At 42.0% G+C, this 20,592-nt stretch overlaps 1 protein-coding gene across 1 annotated transcript; it reads right to left on the bottom strand.

Annotated features, from left to right (window-relative positions):
- Positions 1–665: 665 nt before the first annotated feature.
- On the bottom strand, positions 666–17,141 carry LOC308102205 (uncharacterized protein; the record flags this gene model as incomplete). The annotated part of the gene is made up of 7 exons (XM_080451806.1): positions 666–890; positions 1,019–1,098; positions 1,298–1,663; positions 3,307–3,606; positions 3,691–3,996; positions 6,385–6,684; positions 16,124–17,141. 7 exons carry the CDS (start codon positions 17,139–17,141, stop codon positions 666–668), a joined length of 2,595 nt encoding a protein of 864 aa, XP_080307932.1.
- Between the last annotated feature and the right edge of the window lie 3,451 nt (positions 17,142–20,592).

The raw sequence follows: 20,592 nt of genomic DNA, 5'->3' as shown, positions 1-20,592 counted from the left end.
GACAACCCATGAAGCCTTGAATTCATGGAAATTGTTTTGTTTTTGTCGCATTTCTAAGCCAATAATTTGATGACAGTGTGTATTTCCGGTAGGAGACACCAGATACATTAGCCGGTAGGAGGTGGTAATCAAATTATTAGTTAGGAATGCAACACAAACAAAACATTTCCACACATTCAAGGCTTCATGGGGTGTGTACTTGATAGAAAATACGATTTTTTTGGGGTGAACCACTCCTACCGCGGTGCGAGGTGAAAGAATCGAAAGTACCATAGCGTTAAGGAGAACTCCTTCTAACGCTATAGACCCTAACCTTAACCCTAACCCTAACCCTAACCCGCTAGCCTAAACCTAACTTTAGACCTAACCATAACCTCACAAAAACTATGCCAAAACGTAACCTTAACCTCACAAAAACTATGCCTAAACCTAACCTTACACCTAGTTTTAACCTCACAAAAACTATACCTATAAACCTAACCTTAACCTCACAAAAACTATGCCTAAACCTAACCATAACTTCACAAAAACTATGCCCAAACCTAACCTTAAACCTAACCAGAATCTCATAAAAACTACGCCTAAACTAACCCTGAACATAACATTAACCTTACCTCACACTAATATAACATTTGTTGGCACGTGCTTTGGAGTTCAGAACCTGCTTAGACATCCACCTCTTCATACTGGTGGTATTCTGTCTCTTCACTGGGTCCAGCTTCAGAAACACCTTGGAGATCTATCTCTTCATAATGGTGGTTTTCTTCTTCTTCTTCAGCTTCAGCAGCGGAACAAGCCACGTTATGGTAAACTATCTCAACGCTCTCCCGTCTGACATTATAATAAACCAACTCAACGTTCTCCGCTCCTGCCCTCTGCCTTCTGGTGGCCTGGAGAAACACAGCAGCATCCAACTTTATCTTACTGGATCAGCTCAGGTTCTCTTGCAGTGAGTACAAACAGTGTAACTACTTCATTTACGTTGCAGTCTTGTAATGAATAAAGATTTAAAAAATACCTTCCAGAGGACACTGATTATCACCAGCAGCAACAGCATCATGGCTGTAACTCTGAAGATGTTAGATGTCAGATGAGAAACTATGAGAGAAATACGAGCGTTAGAACATCACCACACACCACACATCATGTAAGGAACAGCTGTAATGAAAAAAAGCATTTATTTTGTAATTTGACATCATACAGTTGGTGAAATTATCTTTCTAAATTCATGTAATTTCTGAGTGTGCTTCTTTGAGATTCATGTTGTGACTAGAAAAGTCAATTTCATTCAGGTTACCTGTGACTGTGAGAGAGAGGAGCTTGCTCTCAGAGGAGAAGTTATGAGAAGAAACATCGGTGTGATTTATAACAACATTGACGTGATAAACACAGCAGTAATTCCCTTGGTGGGTGTGGTTTGCTGCAGGAAACAGGAAGTTGGCAAACAGGAAGTTGGCAGAATGATTGATAACTTGCTGGGTGTGGGTGTGTGTTGTGTTGGATCCAGTGAAGGTGAGGTGGAAGGAGCCTCCTTGGTACGGTGGCTGGATGGAGCAGCTGATCGAGAAGTCAGAACCCTCCAAAACCTCCAGCCCCTGCTGCTGGCCTTCAGAAACCCCATGTATGGAGGGGAAGAGGGTGATGGTTGGCTTAAACAGCAGATCTGGAACAAGACAGAGGTGATTGGCTGAAGCACAGATATGTAAACAGACAGACCACATGTATCATATATATATATATATATATATATATATATATATATATATATATATATATATATATATATATATATATATATATATATATATATATATATATATATATATATATATAGTTTTATTATATAGTTTGGAAACAGTGTTTAAACTGCAGAAATGCGGGAGGAGGGGCTGGGGGGAGCAAGATGTTCACTTCGATACTCTGTTGAAACATCAGGAGCCTACTTAACACATTGTAAGGACTCAGTCATTCACATCTGCTATGTTCTATTCAGAATGAAGATAAGAATCCATCAACACATCTATGAACAATATAATGCAAGACGGCAACAAAGTTGCTATGCCATTTTGTTGTAACTACTACCTTTGGAAATGTTGGAGATGTCCTGAAAATGGAATATTTTTTTGATCTGGGAGAGAGAGAACTAACTTAACATCATGTCCCCCCCAGTTTAATTAATATCAACGAGGTGCAGGCTGTGCTTTTACTTTGTATTGGGATAAATGCATTCCAATTGATGACATTATCTGTGTGCTAAACCTGGTTATTAGCAGTGCTTTGTGCCCACTGTTTTGGAATGGCTCAGAGTGAGATGAAAGGCATTCAGTTCCATGCATAGATAATGTCAGTTTCAGGACTACAGTATCAAATATCCTCATTCAATGTGCAAATATAAAGATGATACAAAAAAGCATGTGTTATAAGCCTATTATTAATATTATTATTATGGTGTGTTATTATATGGAGGGTAACATTAAATGTCTATTGTGGGTTACTGATTAATCGGCCTATACTCTATAGAGGTTATTTAATTTGCGTATTAGTGTGTGCATGTGTGTGTGCACGTGCACATGGCAGAATACTCACAGTTTATGCTCTGCAAAAAGTAGACTACACCACTGTTTGGAAGGGTGTGTCTGTGCGGGTTATGGGTGAAGGTGTGTGTGTGTCTGTCTGTCTGTCTGAGTGCTTGATTGTATGCAAATGCAAACGCAGAGATGATTGGTTGGGTAACTTCCCGCTCAAGCTCCTGATTAGCCAATCACTTCTTTATTTTGAATAGGTAAGTGTTATTTTTTTCAGCTTAGTTCTCTTTTTTGTTTGTGAAAAAGTCATCTTCGTCAGTTATTAGGTTCTCTATATTGGAGTCTGCTTTGTTAATTGTTTGATTGATTATTACTCTGATGCTACTATATTATGTTAACTTTCTAAATAAATGTTTAATCTTAAAGTTAAACTTGTCAAAGTTGTCATTGTGTCTGCTCGAGACCTGGGGAAGATGTGCACTTTGAAGTTCTGTGTTTTCACAAAACATTTACAATCAGTAAGATGTCCATGCAAGATGGAATGAAATTAAAGGTATAATTATGCCTTTCATCAATGATAAGCAATGGGATTATTGGTTGATTGTAGGATTATACTCACTCCACTGTAATATACATACGTACGTACGTACGTACGTACGTACGTACGTACGTACGTACGTACGTACGTACGTACATACATACATACATACATACATACATTCATAAATACAATACATACTATGCATACATATGTCTGTACATAATAGTCAAACTGTGCTACCTGAACAGATCACCTCCAGTGTCTCATTGGAAAATAAAGACCTATGTTTTCCACACTCCTTCAGTGAAGACTCAGACCCAACACAGGGAGATGTAATCTTCCATACATATTGTTTTGTAAAACGGGAACTCCTTTTTATTGAAACAGCAGAGCCACAGTCCAACTGTCTGCACACTACAGCTGATGAGTTCTGGTTCCACTCAGATCCACCAGTCACTGGTCTCCACTCTATCTGGTGTTTTATCTCTAGTCTACCAGTACAGTGACTGGCTCCTCCCACCAATCTGACATCATCAGACTCTGTAGAGAGACAAGAGAGTAACCAGTGAAATATGAATATTTTCACTGCAAAATAATAATTCACAAGTGTCATTTGTCTTTTACCTGAGCAGGTGAGTCCAACAGTCTTGTCAGGTGAGCAAGTGTTTCTAGTTGAGTCTGAGGTTCCACAGTCCAGGAGAACAGACTCGTTGCCTTCACACTGGAACTCTTCGGTCCACAATGATGCATTCACTTCTCCATAGAGCGCCCCCTGGAGGACTGAAGGAGCCCCACAGTCAAGCTCCCTACAGACCACCTCTGCATCCTGCTGGTCAAAGTCACCTTCACACACTGAGACCCACGACTGATTAGACTTCACCTCCACTCTGCCTGAACACACACTAGTCCCATTCACCAACCTCACTGACTCTGTAGAGAGAGAGAGAGAGAGAGAGAGAGAGAGAGAGAGAGAGAGAGAGAGAGAGAGAGAGAGAGAGAGAGAGAGAGAGAGAGAGAGAGAGAGAGAGAGAGAGAGAGAGAGAGATTAACCAGATGATTAATTAATCCAATATAGCACGGGTCTTCAACGTTTTTCATGCTAAGGCCCCTTAACAGAAAGAGATGTAGCAGCCACCCCAACATACTATATAAATGATATTGCAGATTACAATTTTTGATAGATGTCATAGATGTCATAGATATCAATAGATCTCACTATCATTAGTTTAGTTTAAATTCATGTTTTTTTTAACATATGTTTTCTATCAATATGTTGGATTCACGTTAATATGTATTTTCAGACATTCTACCACTTAAACCCTCAATACTTAGTAGACTTGACATGTGGCTCTTGTACAGAGATTAACTGAAGTACTTGTGCAGAGATTAACTGAAATAACATACAATTTTAAAAAAAACATAAAAAAAACATAAATAACAGAACAAATAACAACAGACAAGACAACCAAGATGATGATGATGATTAAGATGATGATGATGATGATCATTATCATGATCATCATGATCATCATGATCATCATCATCAGACCAGTTCATAGGCTATAACAATAAAGTCCTAGACAGACAGAGAGACAAACAAACAGACACACAGACAGTCACATGTTTACAGACGTACAGAAGTGGGTGATTTTTTTTCTAGTGTTCTCCATCATTTGTAGTTTTCATGAGAAGACAGAGGATAGATGTAGAGTAGAGCAGGAGAGATAAGAAGAAAAAAATATGAATTGGATAATTATCCAATGATGAGAGTGTGTGTGAAATATATCAAAATATCAACTAATAACTCATACCAAATATCAACAACATTTTAGAAAGAGGGACAAACCGCAACCACCAGTCTTTACAAGCACCTTGTAAAGACTGCTTTGCGGGGCTCACATCACACAGACACACACACACACACACACCAGGCCCCCAGAGCTGTGGTAGAACATTGAAGCGGCCGTCACCTGGTGGTCAATCTGAGAATGCAACACTTCCGCATTTAAAAAAATATTTTCGTTTGTGCGCCTGCTCAGAACTCTATGGACACACCTTTTTGACTCAATATTCAGTACTTCTGGCAGACAGACCCAATCAGATTGCAAACCACTTTAAACTTCCGGCAGTCTTCCGGGTGCTTCAAACGCCACTGAGCAACTTTCATAGAAATTAATAGCTGGGGGCGGGGCAATCCGCCCTCTAGATATATTATAACTCTATGACACACACACACACACACACACACACACACACACACACACACACACACACACACACACACACACACACACACACACACACACACACACACACACACACACTAGGGCTGTCAGAAAAACATTCGAATGCTAAAGTTGCCATTCGAATGTAGTTTAAAAAAAAATATATATATTTTTTAATTCATTTATGTATGTCTTTTTTCCTCACCTACCATGCGAAAACAAATGCTTTCATCATGTCATGCATGATCAACAATACATTTTGAGTGCATGCACTGCATATAGAAAGTTAACACACAGAAAACCACCCAATTTGTCTGTGTAGTGCACAACACAGCACCACGCGCCTGTGTGAGAGAGAGTGTGTGTGTGTGTGTGTGTGTGTGTGTGTGTGTGTGTGTGTGTGTGTGTGTGTGTGTGTGTGTGTGTGTGTGTGTGTGTGTGTGTGTGTGTGTGTGTGTGTGTGTGTGTGTGTGTGTCACACTGGTTCAGTGCAGCTGCTGTCATAATAATTATGACAGCAGCAAAAGTTTTGATGTAACATTATCCGTCTAATGTAGAGGAAGCTCAGCTAATCAACTCTGCTTCTCTCGTCCTCATAGATTAGAAGCACCAGATTCATATCTGCGCAGTGATATAATCTGGCTACGCGAGGCTACCTCCATCTCTCTCTCTCTCTCCTGCTGTCTCGCTGCTGTGTGCAGTGAGTGAAAGGGGGAGCTACTGGCAGCATGTTGTGAAACCATCCCATCTCCAGGAGGATCATTCTATAGCCCGAAGGGACAGTCATGGGTTTTATTGGTTGTTGTTGGTTGTCAGTGCAATATCAGAACCAATCGGTGGACGGCCAACCAATCATGACACTTTCCGGACCCTTTTTTAGCAAACCCGCCCCCTTTTTCCATAGATAGATAGATAGATAGATAGATAGATAGATAGATAGATAGATAGATAGATAGATAGATAGATAGATAGATAGATAGATAGATAGATAGATAGATAGATAGATAGATAGTTAGTAGGGATGGTAGTGTTCATGTGGTTATTATAAATGACTGTAAACATTATTGTCATTGTTGAAGTATTTGTGTTTTACCTGAACAGATCACCTCCAGTCCGTGGATGGAAGAAAAATACCCATTTGTTCCACATTCCGTCAGTGAAGACTCAGATCCAACACAGGTAGATTTAATCTTCCATACATATTGACGTGTAAAACCCAAACTCCTATTAATTGAAACAGCAGAGCCACAGTCCAGCTGTCTACACACTACAGCTGATGAGTTCTGGTTCCACTCAGATGCACCAGTCACTGGTCTCCACTCTCCCTGGTGTTTCATCTCCAGTCTACCAGTACAGTGACTGGCTCCTCCCACCAATCTGACATCATCAGACTCTGTTGAGAGACAAGAGAGTGACCAGCGAAATGAGAATATTTTCACTATAAAATAATAATCAAAACATAAAAATCCAAAAATGTGGTTTGTCTTTTACCTGAGCAGGTGAGTCCAACAGTCTTGTCAGGTGAGCAAGTGTTTCTAGTTGAGTCTGAGGTTCCACATTCCAGGAGAACAGACTCGTTGCCTTCACACTGGAACTCTTTGGTCCACATTGATGCATTCAATTCTCCATAGAGCGCCCCCTGGAGGACTGAAGGAGCCCCACAGTCAAGCTCCCTACAGACCACCTGTGCATCTTGCTGGTTAAAGTCACCTTCACACACTGAGACCCACGACTGATTAGACTTCACCTCCACTCTGCCTGAACACACACTAGTCCCATTCACCAACCTCACTGACTCTGAAGAGAGAGAGAGAGAGAGAGAGATGATTTCACCATCATTAGTTTAGCATAAATTCATGTTTTTTTAACATGATGTTTTCTATCAATATGTTGGATTCATGTTAATGTGTATTTTCAGACATTCGACCACTTAAACTCTCTATACTTAGTAAACTTCACCTTTGGCTCTGTTCTTGGCCCGCTCTTTTTTCCCTGTACACCAAACCTCTTTAACAAAAATAGCAGATCTACAAGCTGACAACGCGTCGCAGAAGCTTGTAGATCAGCTATGTTCTGATCTACTGATCTATATGTTGCTATATATATCAGTGATTCTTAAACCCTTTCTTGTCAAGGACCCCCAAAACTATATGTATTTGGCCGCGGATCCCCATCTAAAAATATTTTGTTCCACAGACCCCCCAGAGGCAAAGATTTTAGTTAAAAAGTGTATCTATATATTCAAAGATTTGCACAAATTTTCACTATTTTCTTTTTCAAAAATAGCAGATCTACTAGCTCATAGTTCAGAGTGACACAAATGTGTTACTGGTCTTAATGGGTTAACTCTAACATTTTTTAAACAACATAAATAACAGAACAAATAACAGACAACCAAGATGATGATGATGATGATGATGATGATGATGATGATGATGATGATGATGATGATGATGATGATGATGATGATGATGATGATGATCATCATCATCATCATCATCATCATCATCATCATCATCATCATCATCATCACATTATCATCATCATCATCATCATCATCATCAGACCATGTCATAACAATAAAGTCCTAGACAGAGAGACAGACAGACAGACAGACAGACAGACAGACAGACAGACAGACAGACAGACAGACAGACAGACAGACAGACAGACGTTTACAGGCAGATGTACAAGAAGTGGGTAAAATTGTTTTTTTTCTAGTGTTCTCCATCATTTGTAGTTTTCATGAGAAGATAGAGGATAGATTTAGGGTAGAGCAGGAGAGATAGCCTAAGTAGAAAAAAGAAAATAACACAGGTCAAATAATCAACAATATACAGATACGGACAGATAGATAGATAGATCGATAGATAGATAGAGAGACAGATAGATAGATAGATAGATAGATAGATAGATAGATAGATAGATAGATAGTCGATCTACAAGCTCTGCGAAGCGTTGTGCGCTTGTAGATCGTTATGCACTTGTAGATCAGTCTGTACTGCAAACATTGACTGTAAAGATTATTGTCATTGTTGAAGTCATTGTTTGTTACCTGAACAGATCACCTCCAGCCTCTCATTGGAAATAAAAGACTCATGTTTTCCACATTCCGTCATTGAAGACTCAGAACCAACACAGGTAGATGTAATCTTCCATGCATATTGACCTGTAAAACCCAAACTCCTTTTCATTGAAACAGCAGAGCCACAGTCCAGCTGTCTACACATTACAGCTGATGAGTTCTGGTTCCATTCAGATGTACCATCCACTGGTCTCCACTCTCCCTGGTGTTTCATCTCCAGTCTACCAGTACAGTGACTGGCTCCTCCCACCAATCTGACATCATCAGACTCTGTAGAGAGACAAGAGAGTAACCAGTGAAACATGAATATTTTCACTATAAAATAATAATGCAAAAGTGTAATTTGTCTTTTACCTGAGCAGGTTAGTCCAACAGTCTTGTCAGGTGAGCAGGTGTTTCTAGTTGAGTCTGAGGTTCCACAGTCCAGGAGAACAGACTCGTTGCCTTCACACTGGAACTCTTTGGTCCACATTGATACATTCAACTTTCCATAGAGCGCCCCCTGGAGGACTGGAGAAGCCCCACAGTCAAGCTGCCTACAGACCACCTCTGCATCCTGCTGGTCAAAGTCACCTTCACACACTGAGACCCACGACTGATTAGACTTCACCTCCACTCTGCCTGAACACACACTAGTCCCATTCACCAACCTCACTGACTCTGTAGAGAGAGAGAGAGAGAGAGAGAGAGAGAGAGCGAGAGCGAGAGCGAGAGCGAGAGCGAGAGCGAGAGCGAGAGAGAGATTAACCAGATGATGAAGTAATCCATTATAGCAGGGTTCAGCAGTTTCTATATCTTCTAGTTATGGTGAATGTTCCTCCCAGAATAGGGATAATGTTGGGTTCAAGTGATTCATGTAAAAAATAAATAAAGAAAACAATCACAAAGATTTGGGGGCCCCTCAGTAGTGACACTGAGGACCTCCGAGGGACCCCGGACCCCCTGTTGAAGACCATTGCATTTATAGTGTATACTGAACTCTGAACACAACAGAGACAAGTACTTGTACAGAGATGAACTAAAATAACATACAATTAACTCTTATATTTAAAACAAACAACAAATAACAACAGACAACCAAGATGATGATGTTGATCATGATATCATCATCATCGTCATCATCAGACCATGTCATAACAATATGGACGGACGGACGTACGTACGTACGTACGGACGGACTGACGGACGGACTGACAGACAGACAGACAGACTGATTTAACCAGGGTCCAGGTGTCTATGCTAAGACTTACTTATACCCCTCTACATCAACTCTTTTTGCCAAGAATAGTCGATCTACAAGCTCTGTGAAGCGCTGTGCGCTTGTAGATTTGTTATTTTCTGCAAACATTCACCCCAAAATAGGGATGCTAGTGTTCATGTGGTTAATAAATGACTGTAAAGATTATTGTCATTGTTGGAGTCATTGTTTTTTACCTGAACAGAGCAGCTCCACTCTCTCAGTGGAAAAAAAATACCCATCTGTTCCACACTCCGTCAGTGAAGACTCAGACCCAACACAGGTAGATGTAATCTTCCATACAATTTGATGTGTAAAACCCAAACTCCTTTTCATTGAAACAGCAGAGCCACAGTCCAGCTGTCTACAGACTACAGCTGATGAGTTCTGGTTCCACTCAGATACACCACTCACTGGTCTCCACCGTCCCTGGTGTTTCATCTCCAGTCTACCAGTACAGTGACTGGCTCCTCCCACCAATCTGACATCATCAGACTCTGTAGAGAGACAAGAGAGTAACCAGTGAAATATTCATATTTTCACTATCTTCATTATCAAAACATGTAGTTTGTCTTTTACCTGAGCAGGTGAGTCCAACAGTCTTGTCAGGTGAGCAGGTGTTTCTAGTTGAGTCTGAGGTTCCACAGTCCAGGAGAACAGACTCGTTGCCTTCACACTGGAACTCTTTGGTCCAGATTGGAGCCTTCAATTCTCCATAGAGCGCCCCCTGGAGGACTGAAGGAGCCCCACAGTCAAGCTCCCTACAGACCACCTCTGCATCCTGCTGGTCAAAGTCACCTTCACACACTGAGACCCACGACTGATTAGACTTCACCTCCACTCTGCCTGAACACACGCTAGTCCCATTCACCAACCTCACTGACTCTGGAGAGAGAGAGAGAGAGAGAGAGAGAGAGAGAGAGAGAGAGAGAGAGAGAGAGAGAGAGAGAGAGAGAGAGAGAGAGAGAGAGATTAACCAGATGATGAATTAATCCATTATAGCAGGGGTCTTCAACATCCCTTAGCTGAGAGAGAGATGAAGCAGGCACCCCAACGTATTATATAAAATGATGTTGCAATGTAAACTTTTGCATAGATTTAATAGATATCAGATGTTTCACTATCATTAGTTTAGTGTAAATTATTTCCTTTTTTTAACATGATGTTTTCTATCAACATGTTGGATTCATGTTAATGTATATTTTCAGACATTCGACCACTTAAACCCTCAATACTTAGTAGACTTGACCTTTGGCTCTGTTCTTGGCCCTCTCTTTTTTACCTGTACACCAAACCTCTTTGCCAAAAATAGCAGATCTGCAAACTGACAACGCGTCGCAGCAGCTTGTAGATCTTCTATTTTCGGTGAATGTTCCTCCCAGAATAGAGATAATATAGGGTTCAAGTGATTCATGGAAAAAAATAGATAAAGAAAACAATCACACAGATTTGGTGGACCCCCTGTAGTGACACTAAGGACCCCCAGGTGATCCCGGACCCCCTGTCTAGGACCATTATTAGGGGTGGGACGATATGGGTACCTCACGATACGATATATATCACGATATTAGGCCCACGATAACAATATATATCACGATATTCGACGATGTTCGATATATTGCGATATCACGATATTCGATATATATTGCAAGAAATTTCACCAACGATATATCACGATATCTGAAAATATCGATATATTCCGATATCACGATATATTGCATGAAAATTCACCAACGATATATCACGATAGTCCTTGTATTCAATTCATAAACACATAAAATAGCACTTAACAGTTCAAAATCATCATTACACAAATACAGAGTAGGAAAAACAACGTATCACAAACTAAAAAATATATATATATCGATATTTTTCGGCAGCATATCGATTATTTATCGCGGGAGAAAGTATCGCGATATATCGATATATCGATATATCGTCCCACCCCTAACCATTATATTATAGTGTATACTGAACTCTGAACACAACAGAGACAAGTACTTGTACAGAGATGAACTTAAATAACATACAATTAACCCATTAAGACCGGGAACGCATACTGTGTCATTTTTAAATTTATTTGTCTATTCAAAAATAGCAGATATACAAGCTCATAGCACGGCACCGATTTTAGCGCGGACCTCCTTCTGAAAATATTTAGTTCCATGGACCCCCCAGAGGCAAATATTTAAGTAAAAAAATTATATATTCAAAGATTTGCACAAATTTTCACGACTTTCTTTTAACAAAAATAGCATATCTAAAACCGCTCATAAAAAGTTCGGAAAGTTAACTTCAATCAATTATATCTCCCCTTTAATAATACAAATTGGTATTGTGTTTTATATAATTTTTATCGTTGATTAGTCTCCTGTTGATGCTCCAAGCAGCAACACTGCCCCCATGCAGGCGTGTCAATCCCGGGGGGGGGGGGGGGGGGTTTCGTCTAATAAATTTAGAATAATAAATACTTATTTAATAGAATCTGAACCCACTTTTGAAATCATGCACTCAGAAACACGATGTATTTTAAAGGATTTATTTGCCCGTCCCCCGTGTAAATCCAAAGATGGTTTGGTCCGCAGCACAGCCTTCCTCCTAATTCTCACTACACGGGAAAACACACTCGCCCCAAAACACACTCGCCCCTATTTTTTTCGCCGACTGAGGCCGGATATGTGTTTTGGGACGAGCGTTCTTCTTGTATTCCATCCCGGCGGCCAGCAACAACATGTGATTTCATTCACCGGCTTGTTTACAAGTCGAATTTGGGGAAAGAAAAGCTGCAAAGTGTGCATATAAAACAGTGAAAGCTACAGAGGAAAAATAAACTGAAAGTGATAGACCCCCGCCGACTCAAACTAGCGACCACAGGAGTTATTATCATTAAATCCAAAGATTTGTTGTGAATAATTATAAACAAACAACCTCCTGGTGCTTCCAAGTTGGGGGGTAGTTTGACCAAAACCGAAGGTATTGAAGAGGAGGACATGGAGAATGTTACGGTCATTAGAGATCAAGGGATTTAGCAACTGCCATTCTGATAATGTTAGGAGTAATGCCTGCAATAGACCTGGACCAGTGACACTACGACCAGGTAGGGTCCAAGTGTTTCCAAATGGACTGCAGTCTGCACAGAACCCTATCCAAAGTACACTAGGTATTTTTTTGCGACCAAAAGACCATGTATTATGTAAGTACATAATGAAGTTGACCAAAGTTTCTCAGCTGCATTATATTTGTTATTAGTGTCTGTCTATCCTCTGAAACAAACCAACTCCAAGTGCGGCTGCCTGGTGATGAGTACGTTTACTAAGTTAATATAAAGCAAACTTCATGTTCTGAACAAAACTCACAAGCCTCTATGCCAAACCTTCTATTCGTTATACATTACAGTAGCTATTGATTATCGTAGCTGATTGATGCTCAATTCCTCTGCTCTGCTCATTATTTAAAACAGCTAGCGGGTAAAATAAAGTTTTACTCCTACTTGGCTGTGCCTCGGCCTGTGTTTTGCCTTGAGGCGATCAGGACTACTCACCCCCCAAGTCATTTAGAATAATACAAATAAATGTTAAAATAATATTTTTTTTTATATTAAATCAGTAAAATCAGGCAAAAATAAGAATTTAATAACATAACCCTAACCTAACCCTAAACCTGACCCTAAAACGGAAATAAAGTAACCAAAAACCAAAAAGAGACTAACAAAATCCGCCCAAAAACCATTATCTTTTTTATATTAAATCAGTAAAATCAGTCAAAAATAAGAATTAAATAACATAACCCTAACCTAACCCTGAACCTGACCCTAAAACCGAAATAAAGTAACCAAAAAACTAAAAGAAACTAACAAAATCCGCCCAAAAACCATTAATTTTTTGATATTAAATCAGTAAAATCAGACAAAAATAAGAATTAAATAACATAACCCTAACCTAACCCTAAACCTGACCCTAAAACCGAATTAAAGTAACCAAAAAACGAAAGAAGAAACTAACAAAATCCTCCCAAAACACATTATTTTTTAAATATTAAATCAGTAAAATCAGGCAAAAATAATAATTAAATGACATAACCCTAACCTAACCCAAAACCTGACCTTAAAAACGAAATACAGTAACCAAAAACCGAAAAGAAACTAACAAAATCCTCCCAAAAAACATTATTTTTTAAATATTAAATCAGTAAAATCAGGCAAAAATATGAATTAAATAACATAACCCTAACCTAACCCTAAACCTGACCCTAAAAAAGAAATACAGTAACCAAAAACCGAAAAGAAATGAACAAAATCGTTTGTCCCTTCAGGATAAGACCCGTGCAATAGGGCAAGTGAACCTGGTGTTCCGTTATGCAGAGTGACAGCATTATTTGGTGTCAGCCCTGGTACCATTTCCAAACTTAAGACCTAGTTCTGTGAGACTGGTATAGTCAACAAGGATGACAACAACCAAAGACCCCTTGCTTCACTGAGTAACCATAGATTTAAAGGCAAGATTTGCACAACGGTACCAAAGACAGATGCCAAAGTTGCAGGACCCATGCTCAGGTGCCAGTCACACACCTGTGACTGGCACACACCTGCCTGCAAATGGTACCAGGGCTGACATCAAATAATGCGTAATCTGCGTAACGAAACACCAGCTTCACTTGCCCTATTGCACAGGCCTTATCCTGAAGGGACAAACGTGGCATCTTTCCATGGGGGCATGTCATAACAACAAAGTCCTAGACAGACAGACAGACAGACAGACAGACAGACAGACAGACACATGTTTACAGACGTACAGAAGTGGGTGATTTTTTTTTTCTAGTGTTCTCCATCATTTGCAGTTTTCATGAGAAGACAGAGGATAGATGTAGAGTAGAGCAGGAGAGATAAGAAGAAACAAAAAATAATACTGGTCAAATAATCAACAATATATACAGATTGTGTATGTCATAGCATGCAGACAGACAGACAGATATATAGAAAGATAGATGATAAATAGATATATATATATAGATGGTTAATAAATGACTGTAAAGATTATTGTCATTGTTGAAGTCATTGTTTGTTACCTGAACAGATCACCTCCAGTCTCTGAGTGGAAGTAACAGACCCATGTGTTCCACACTCCATCAGTGAAGACTCAGAACCAACACAGGTAAATGTAATCACCCATACATGTTGGCGTGTAAAACCGAAACTTATTTTCATTGAAACAGCAGAGCCACAGTCCAGCTGTCTACACACTACAGCTGATGAGTTCTGGTTCCACTCAGTAAAACCACCCACCACCACTGGTCTCCACTCTCCCTGGTGTTTCATCTCCAGTCTACCAGTACAGTGGCTGGCTCCTCCCACCAATCTGACATCATCAGACTCTGTAGAGAGAAAAGAGAGTAACCAGTGAAATATTCATATTCATACAATAAATAATAATCAAAAAATATAATTTGTCTTTTACCTGAGCAGGTGAGTCCAACAGTCTTGTCAGGTGAGCAGGTGTTTCTAGTTGAGTTTGAGGTTCCACAGTCCAGGAGAACAGACTCGTTGCCGTCACACTGGAACTCTTTGGTCCACATTGGAGCCTTCACTTCTCCATAGAGCGTCCCCTGGAGGACTGAAGAAGCCCCACAGTCGAGCTCCCTACAGACCACCTCTGCATCCTGCTGGTCAAAGTCACCTTCACACACTGAGACCCACGACTGATTAGACTTCACCTCCACTCTGCCTGAACACACACTAGTCCCATTCACCAACCTCACTGACTCTGAAGAGAGAGAGAGAGAGAGAGAGAGAGAGAGAGAGAGAGAGAGAGAGAGAGAGAGAGAGAGAGAGAGAGAGAGAGAGAGAGAGAGATATTAACGAGATTATGAATGAATCCATTATAGCAGGGGTCTTCAACGTTTTTCTAAGGACCCCTTAGCTGAGAGGGAGATGGAGCAGGGACCCCCAATTTATTATATAAAATGATGTTGCGGATTAAACATTTCCATAGATTTCACTATCATTAGTTTAGTGTAAATTCTGTTTTTTTTTTTTATCAATATGTTGGATTCATATTAATGTGTATTTTCAGACATTCGACCACTTAAACCCTCAATACTTAAGCTGGCCTTACACTACAAGACTTTTTCAGTCTTAAACGATTTTGAAATATGGTATCATCACACACTACAAGATAATCTTTCAATATTCTCTTATCAGATTATCTTAAACATGCACATAGGCCTACTACACGATTTAAAACATCGGGGGCATCTCACACTACAAGATTCTATCCAGATTCTCGGGCTTACCCGAACACAGCAATAATAAATACAAAATAATATAGAAAGTATTATTAATAATTATAATTATATAAAACATTATTATATCAGTAGCCTATATTATTTTGATATTAAATAAAGTTACACATTACAATCCGTACATTTTCATTTGTCAATTCAGTGTTTTTTTCCCGACAGCCAGCTGCGCTCCTGAGCTGCGCTGCGCCTCGCAACACACAAACACACACACACCATCATCATCGGCGGTCACTCGTAGTCGAGTATGATGTCCTCCCTCTTGGTCCTTGTAGGTCTTCAGGTTGGCATAGAGGCCGATTCTGGACCCGATTATTCTTGTGCAGTGTGGACAGGGGAATGTAGTGGTGGTGGGTTTGGGTTGGAGCTGTTTGGTGGTTGCTCTCTCCTTCCTGAGTCTGCGCTTGTCTTGTGCAGCATGGCGGAGGTCATCATTATATAGTGCAGCACCCTCACGGACAAGGTTTCTCCAGGACGCCCTGTCTGTTGCCATGTCTTCCCAAGCTTTTAGGTCTATGTGGCACTTCTTTAGATTTGTTTTTAAGTTATCTTTGTACCTCTTCTTTTGGCCTCCAGGGGCCCGTTTCCCTTTAACAAGCTGGGAATAGAGGACTTGTTTTGGGAGGCGAGAGTCAGGCATGCGGATAACATGGCCAGTCCATCTGAGCTGGTTTTGGGCAATGGTGGCAGTGATGGTGGGAATGTCAGCCTCCTCCAGGACGCTGGTGTTGGTGCGCCGATCCTCCCAGCTAATCCTGAGGATTTTTCGGAGGCATCTCTGATGGTATGCCTCAAGTGCCTTTAGGTGCCTGCTGTATGTGGTCCAGGCTTCTGATCCATACAGGAGAGTGGGGAGCACCACAGCACCAAAGATTTTGGTCTTTGCTTGGAGGTCGCGGTTCTCAAAGACTGTCTTCCTTAGCCTTGAGAAAGCCCCACTGGCACAGCTGAGGCGGTGGTGTATTTCATCGTCAATGACAGCTTTTGATGAGAGGAGGCTGCCAAGGTATGGGAAGTGGTCCACATTTTCCAGTCTGATGTTGTCAATGGAGATGTTTGGGGGTAGAACAGGCGTACTGCTGTTTGGTGGTGGTTGGTGGAGGATTTGGGTCTTTTTTATGTTGATGGCTAGACCAAGCTGTTTGTATGCTTTCGCAAAGGCTGATAGGATACCCTGTAGGTCCTCTTCCGAGAGGGCTACAAGGGCGTTGTCGTCCGCATACTGCAGCTCCATGATCGTTTAGCCCTGAAACGGTTGATGTTGAGGAGTTGGCCGTCAGTTCTGTACATGATGTTAACTCCCTGGGGCAGATGCTTGCTTGTGAGATGTAGGATAGCAGCAACAAAGATGGAGAATAGCGTTGGAGCGATGACACATCCCTGTTTGACTCCTGTGTCGACCCGGAAGGGTTCAGTTTCGTCTCCACTGCCACTGAGTACTGTGGCTGACATATTGTCATGCAGCAGTCTCAGTACCCGGACGTATTTTTCTGGGCAGCCAATCTTTGCCAGTACCAGCCAGAGGGCATGACGGTTCACTGAGTCGAAGGCTTTGGTGAGGTCTATGAAGGCCATGTATAGTGGTAGATTTTGTTCCCGGCATTTTTCTTGCAGTTGGCGAGTGGTGAAAATCATGTCGGTAGTGCCTCTGTTTGGGCGAAATCCACTCTGAGACTCAGGAAGGATGCTTTCTGACAGGGTGGTGAGTCTGTTGGCCAACACCCGAGCTAGGGCTTTCCCTATGGTGGACAGGAGAGAAATGCCACGGTAATTTCCGCAGTCTGCCTTATCTCCCGTCTTAAATATGGAGACAATTAAGGCATCCCTAAGCTGTGCAGGGATTTTCTCTTCGTCCCAGATTTTGAGAAGCAGGGCATGGATGTGCTTACGAAGATCGGGTCCGCCTTTCTTCAGGACTTCTGCTGGGATGCCATCGGGCCCAGCAGCCTTGTTGTTTTTCATACTCTTAATGGAATCCAGCACCTCACTCAGGCTGGGTGGTTCTCCCATGTTTTCAACTATGGGCTGTTGAGGGAGTTGTTCAAGAGCCTCCATCTCAGGAATGGTATCCCTGTTTAAGAGGTCCTTATAGTGCTCTTTCCACCTGTTTGCTATTGCATCCTTGTCCTTCAGTAGCAAGAGCCCATCCTTAGAGCGAAGGGGGGTTAGGCAGCGATGGCTGGGGCCATATACCGCTCTTGTGGCGTCAAAGAATCCTCTCGTATCTCCAGAGTCGGCAAGCTGCTGGATCTCCAGAGCCTTCTTTGTCCACCACTGGTTCTTCACTTTCCTAACTTGCGTTTGGACGGCTGCCTTCGCTTTGGCATGGGCTGCTCTTTTAACCTTGCAGTGAATGTTATTCTGCCAGGTAATAAAAGTTTGCCGCTTGATGTCGATGAGCTGTTGGATCTCGGTGTCATTCTCATCATACCAGTCTTGATGTCTCCGCTTTTTGAGACAGAGGATGTTTTTGCAGGAGTTCATGATGGCAGTGGAAAGTGTGCCCCAGTGTGTTTCAGTATCCTCCGGGTACTGTTTGGGCAAGGCTGCGCTAAGAGCATCCTGCAGCTGTTGTTGGTAGGTGGTGTCACACAACAGCTCGATGTTAAGCTTTGGCCGGCTCTGTCTTTTCTGCATCCTCCTTTTCCGCATTAAGCGGATGGACATGATGGAGCGAATGAGGCGGTGGTCAGTCCAGCAGTCGTCTGCGCTGGTCATTGCTCTGGTGTTAAGGACATCACGGTGGTCTTTGGAGCGGACAATGACGTAATCAATGAGATGCCATAGTTTGGAGCGAGGATGCATCCATGATGTTTTGAACTTGGTTTTCTGACGGAAAAGTGTGTTGGTAATGATCAGGTTGTGCTCTGAGCACTTGGTTAGCAGTAGTATGCCATTGGAGTTTGTGTTTCCAACCCCTTCTCTCCCCAGCGTGCCCCTCCATAGGTGGTGGTTTCGTCCCACTCTGGCATTGAAATCTCCAAGTAGGATTAACTTGTCCTCCTTAGGGACTTCGGATAGAATTTTGTCCAGGTCAGCATAGAAGGCCTCCTTTACTTCATCCTGTGCATCAAGCGTTGGGGCGTAGGCACTAATAACAGTGGCCATCTGACTGCTGGCAAGCATCAGACGTATGGTCATTAGGCGCTCGTTGATGCCCACAGGGAGTTCATGGAGGTGGTTAATGAGGCAGTTCTTAATAGCAAAACCCACACCATGGATTCGTGGCTCATTTGCAGGCTTTCCTTTCCAAAAGAAAGTATATCCGCCTTTTTCCTCCTTCAGCTGCCCTTCATCCGCCAGTCGGGTCTCGGAGAGCGCTGCGATGTCGATCTGGAACCTCCTTAGCTCTCTGGAGATGATGGCAGTTCGCCTTTCAGGTCTATCACTGGCTTGGTTGTCCGTGAGGGTCCGCACATTCCAGGCTCCGATACGTAATTGTTTTTTGTGCAATCCGATCCGTAATTGTTTTTTTTGTTTCTGACCGCGTAATGGTGATCCCTCTGGATGCGGTATTCCAGACAGGATTGTGTGAGGCAGGCTATGTTTGGGGTACCTTTTCTAACCCCCTCCCCTACTGGGGTGAGCAGAGTGGACCCTGAATAGGGGCTGCTCAGTCATGGGTGCAGCTGCCGAGAAGCTCTTTCTGCCTCAGTCCAAGAACTTAGCGACTGAATCAAACACCCACCGCCTGTGTGCCAGGTTGTGACTAGGAACTCCGAGACTTCACTGTCCTGTCCCCGTTACCACTTCCTGAACGCCACAGCTGCGCATCGCAACACACAAACACACACACACACACACACACACACACACACACACACACACACACACACACACACACACACACACACACACACACACACACACACACACACACACACACACACACACACAAACAGTCCAGCTGTCTACACACTACAGCTGATGAGTTCTGGTTCCACTCAGTAAAACCACCCACCACCACTGGTCTCCACTCTCCCTGGTGTTTCATCTCCAGTCTACCAGTACAGTGGCTGGCTCCTCCCACCAATCTGACATCATCAGACTCTGTAGAGAGAAAAGAGAGTAACCAGTGAAATATTCATATTCATACAATAAATAATAATCAAAAAATATAATTTGTCTTTTACCTGAGCAGGTGAGTCCAACAGTCTTGTCAGGTGAGCAGGTGTTTCTAGTTGAGTTTGAGGTTCCACAGTCCAGGAGAACAGACTCGTTGCCGTCACACTGGAACTCTTTGGTCCACATTGGAGCCTTCACTTCTCCATAGAGCGTCCCCTGGAGGACTGAAGAAGCCCCACAGTCGAGCTCCCTACAGACCACCTCTGCATCCTGCTGGTCAAAGTCACCTTCACACACTGAGACCCACGACTGATTAGACTTCACCTCCACTCTGCCTGAACACACACTAGTCCCATTCACCAACCTCACTGACTCTGAAGAGAGAGAGAGAGAGAGAGAGAGAGAGAGAGAGAGAGAGAGAGAGAGAGAGAGAGAGAGAGAGAGAGAGAGAGAGAGAGAGAGATATTAACGAGATTATGAATGAATCCATTATAGCAGGGGTCTTCAACGTTTTTCTAAGGACCCCTTAGCTGAGAGGGAGATGGAGCAGGGACCCCCAATTTATTATATAAAATGATGTTGCGGATTAAACATTTCCATAGATTTCACTATCATTAGTT

Source organism: Gymnoscopelus braueri (assembly GCF_963280865.1).
Source record: "Gymnoscopelus braueri genome assembly, chromosome: 15".
NCBI classification, from domain to species: Eukaryota; Metazoa; Chordata; class Actinopteri; order Myctophiformes; family Myctophidae; genus Gymnoscopelus; species Gymnoscopelus braueri.
This window is presented reverse-complemented; position numbering and strand designations above follow the sequence as displayed.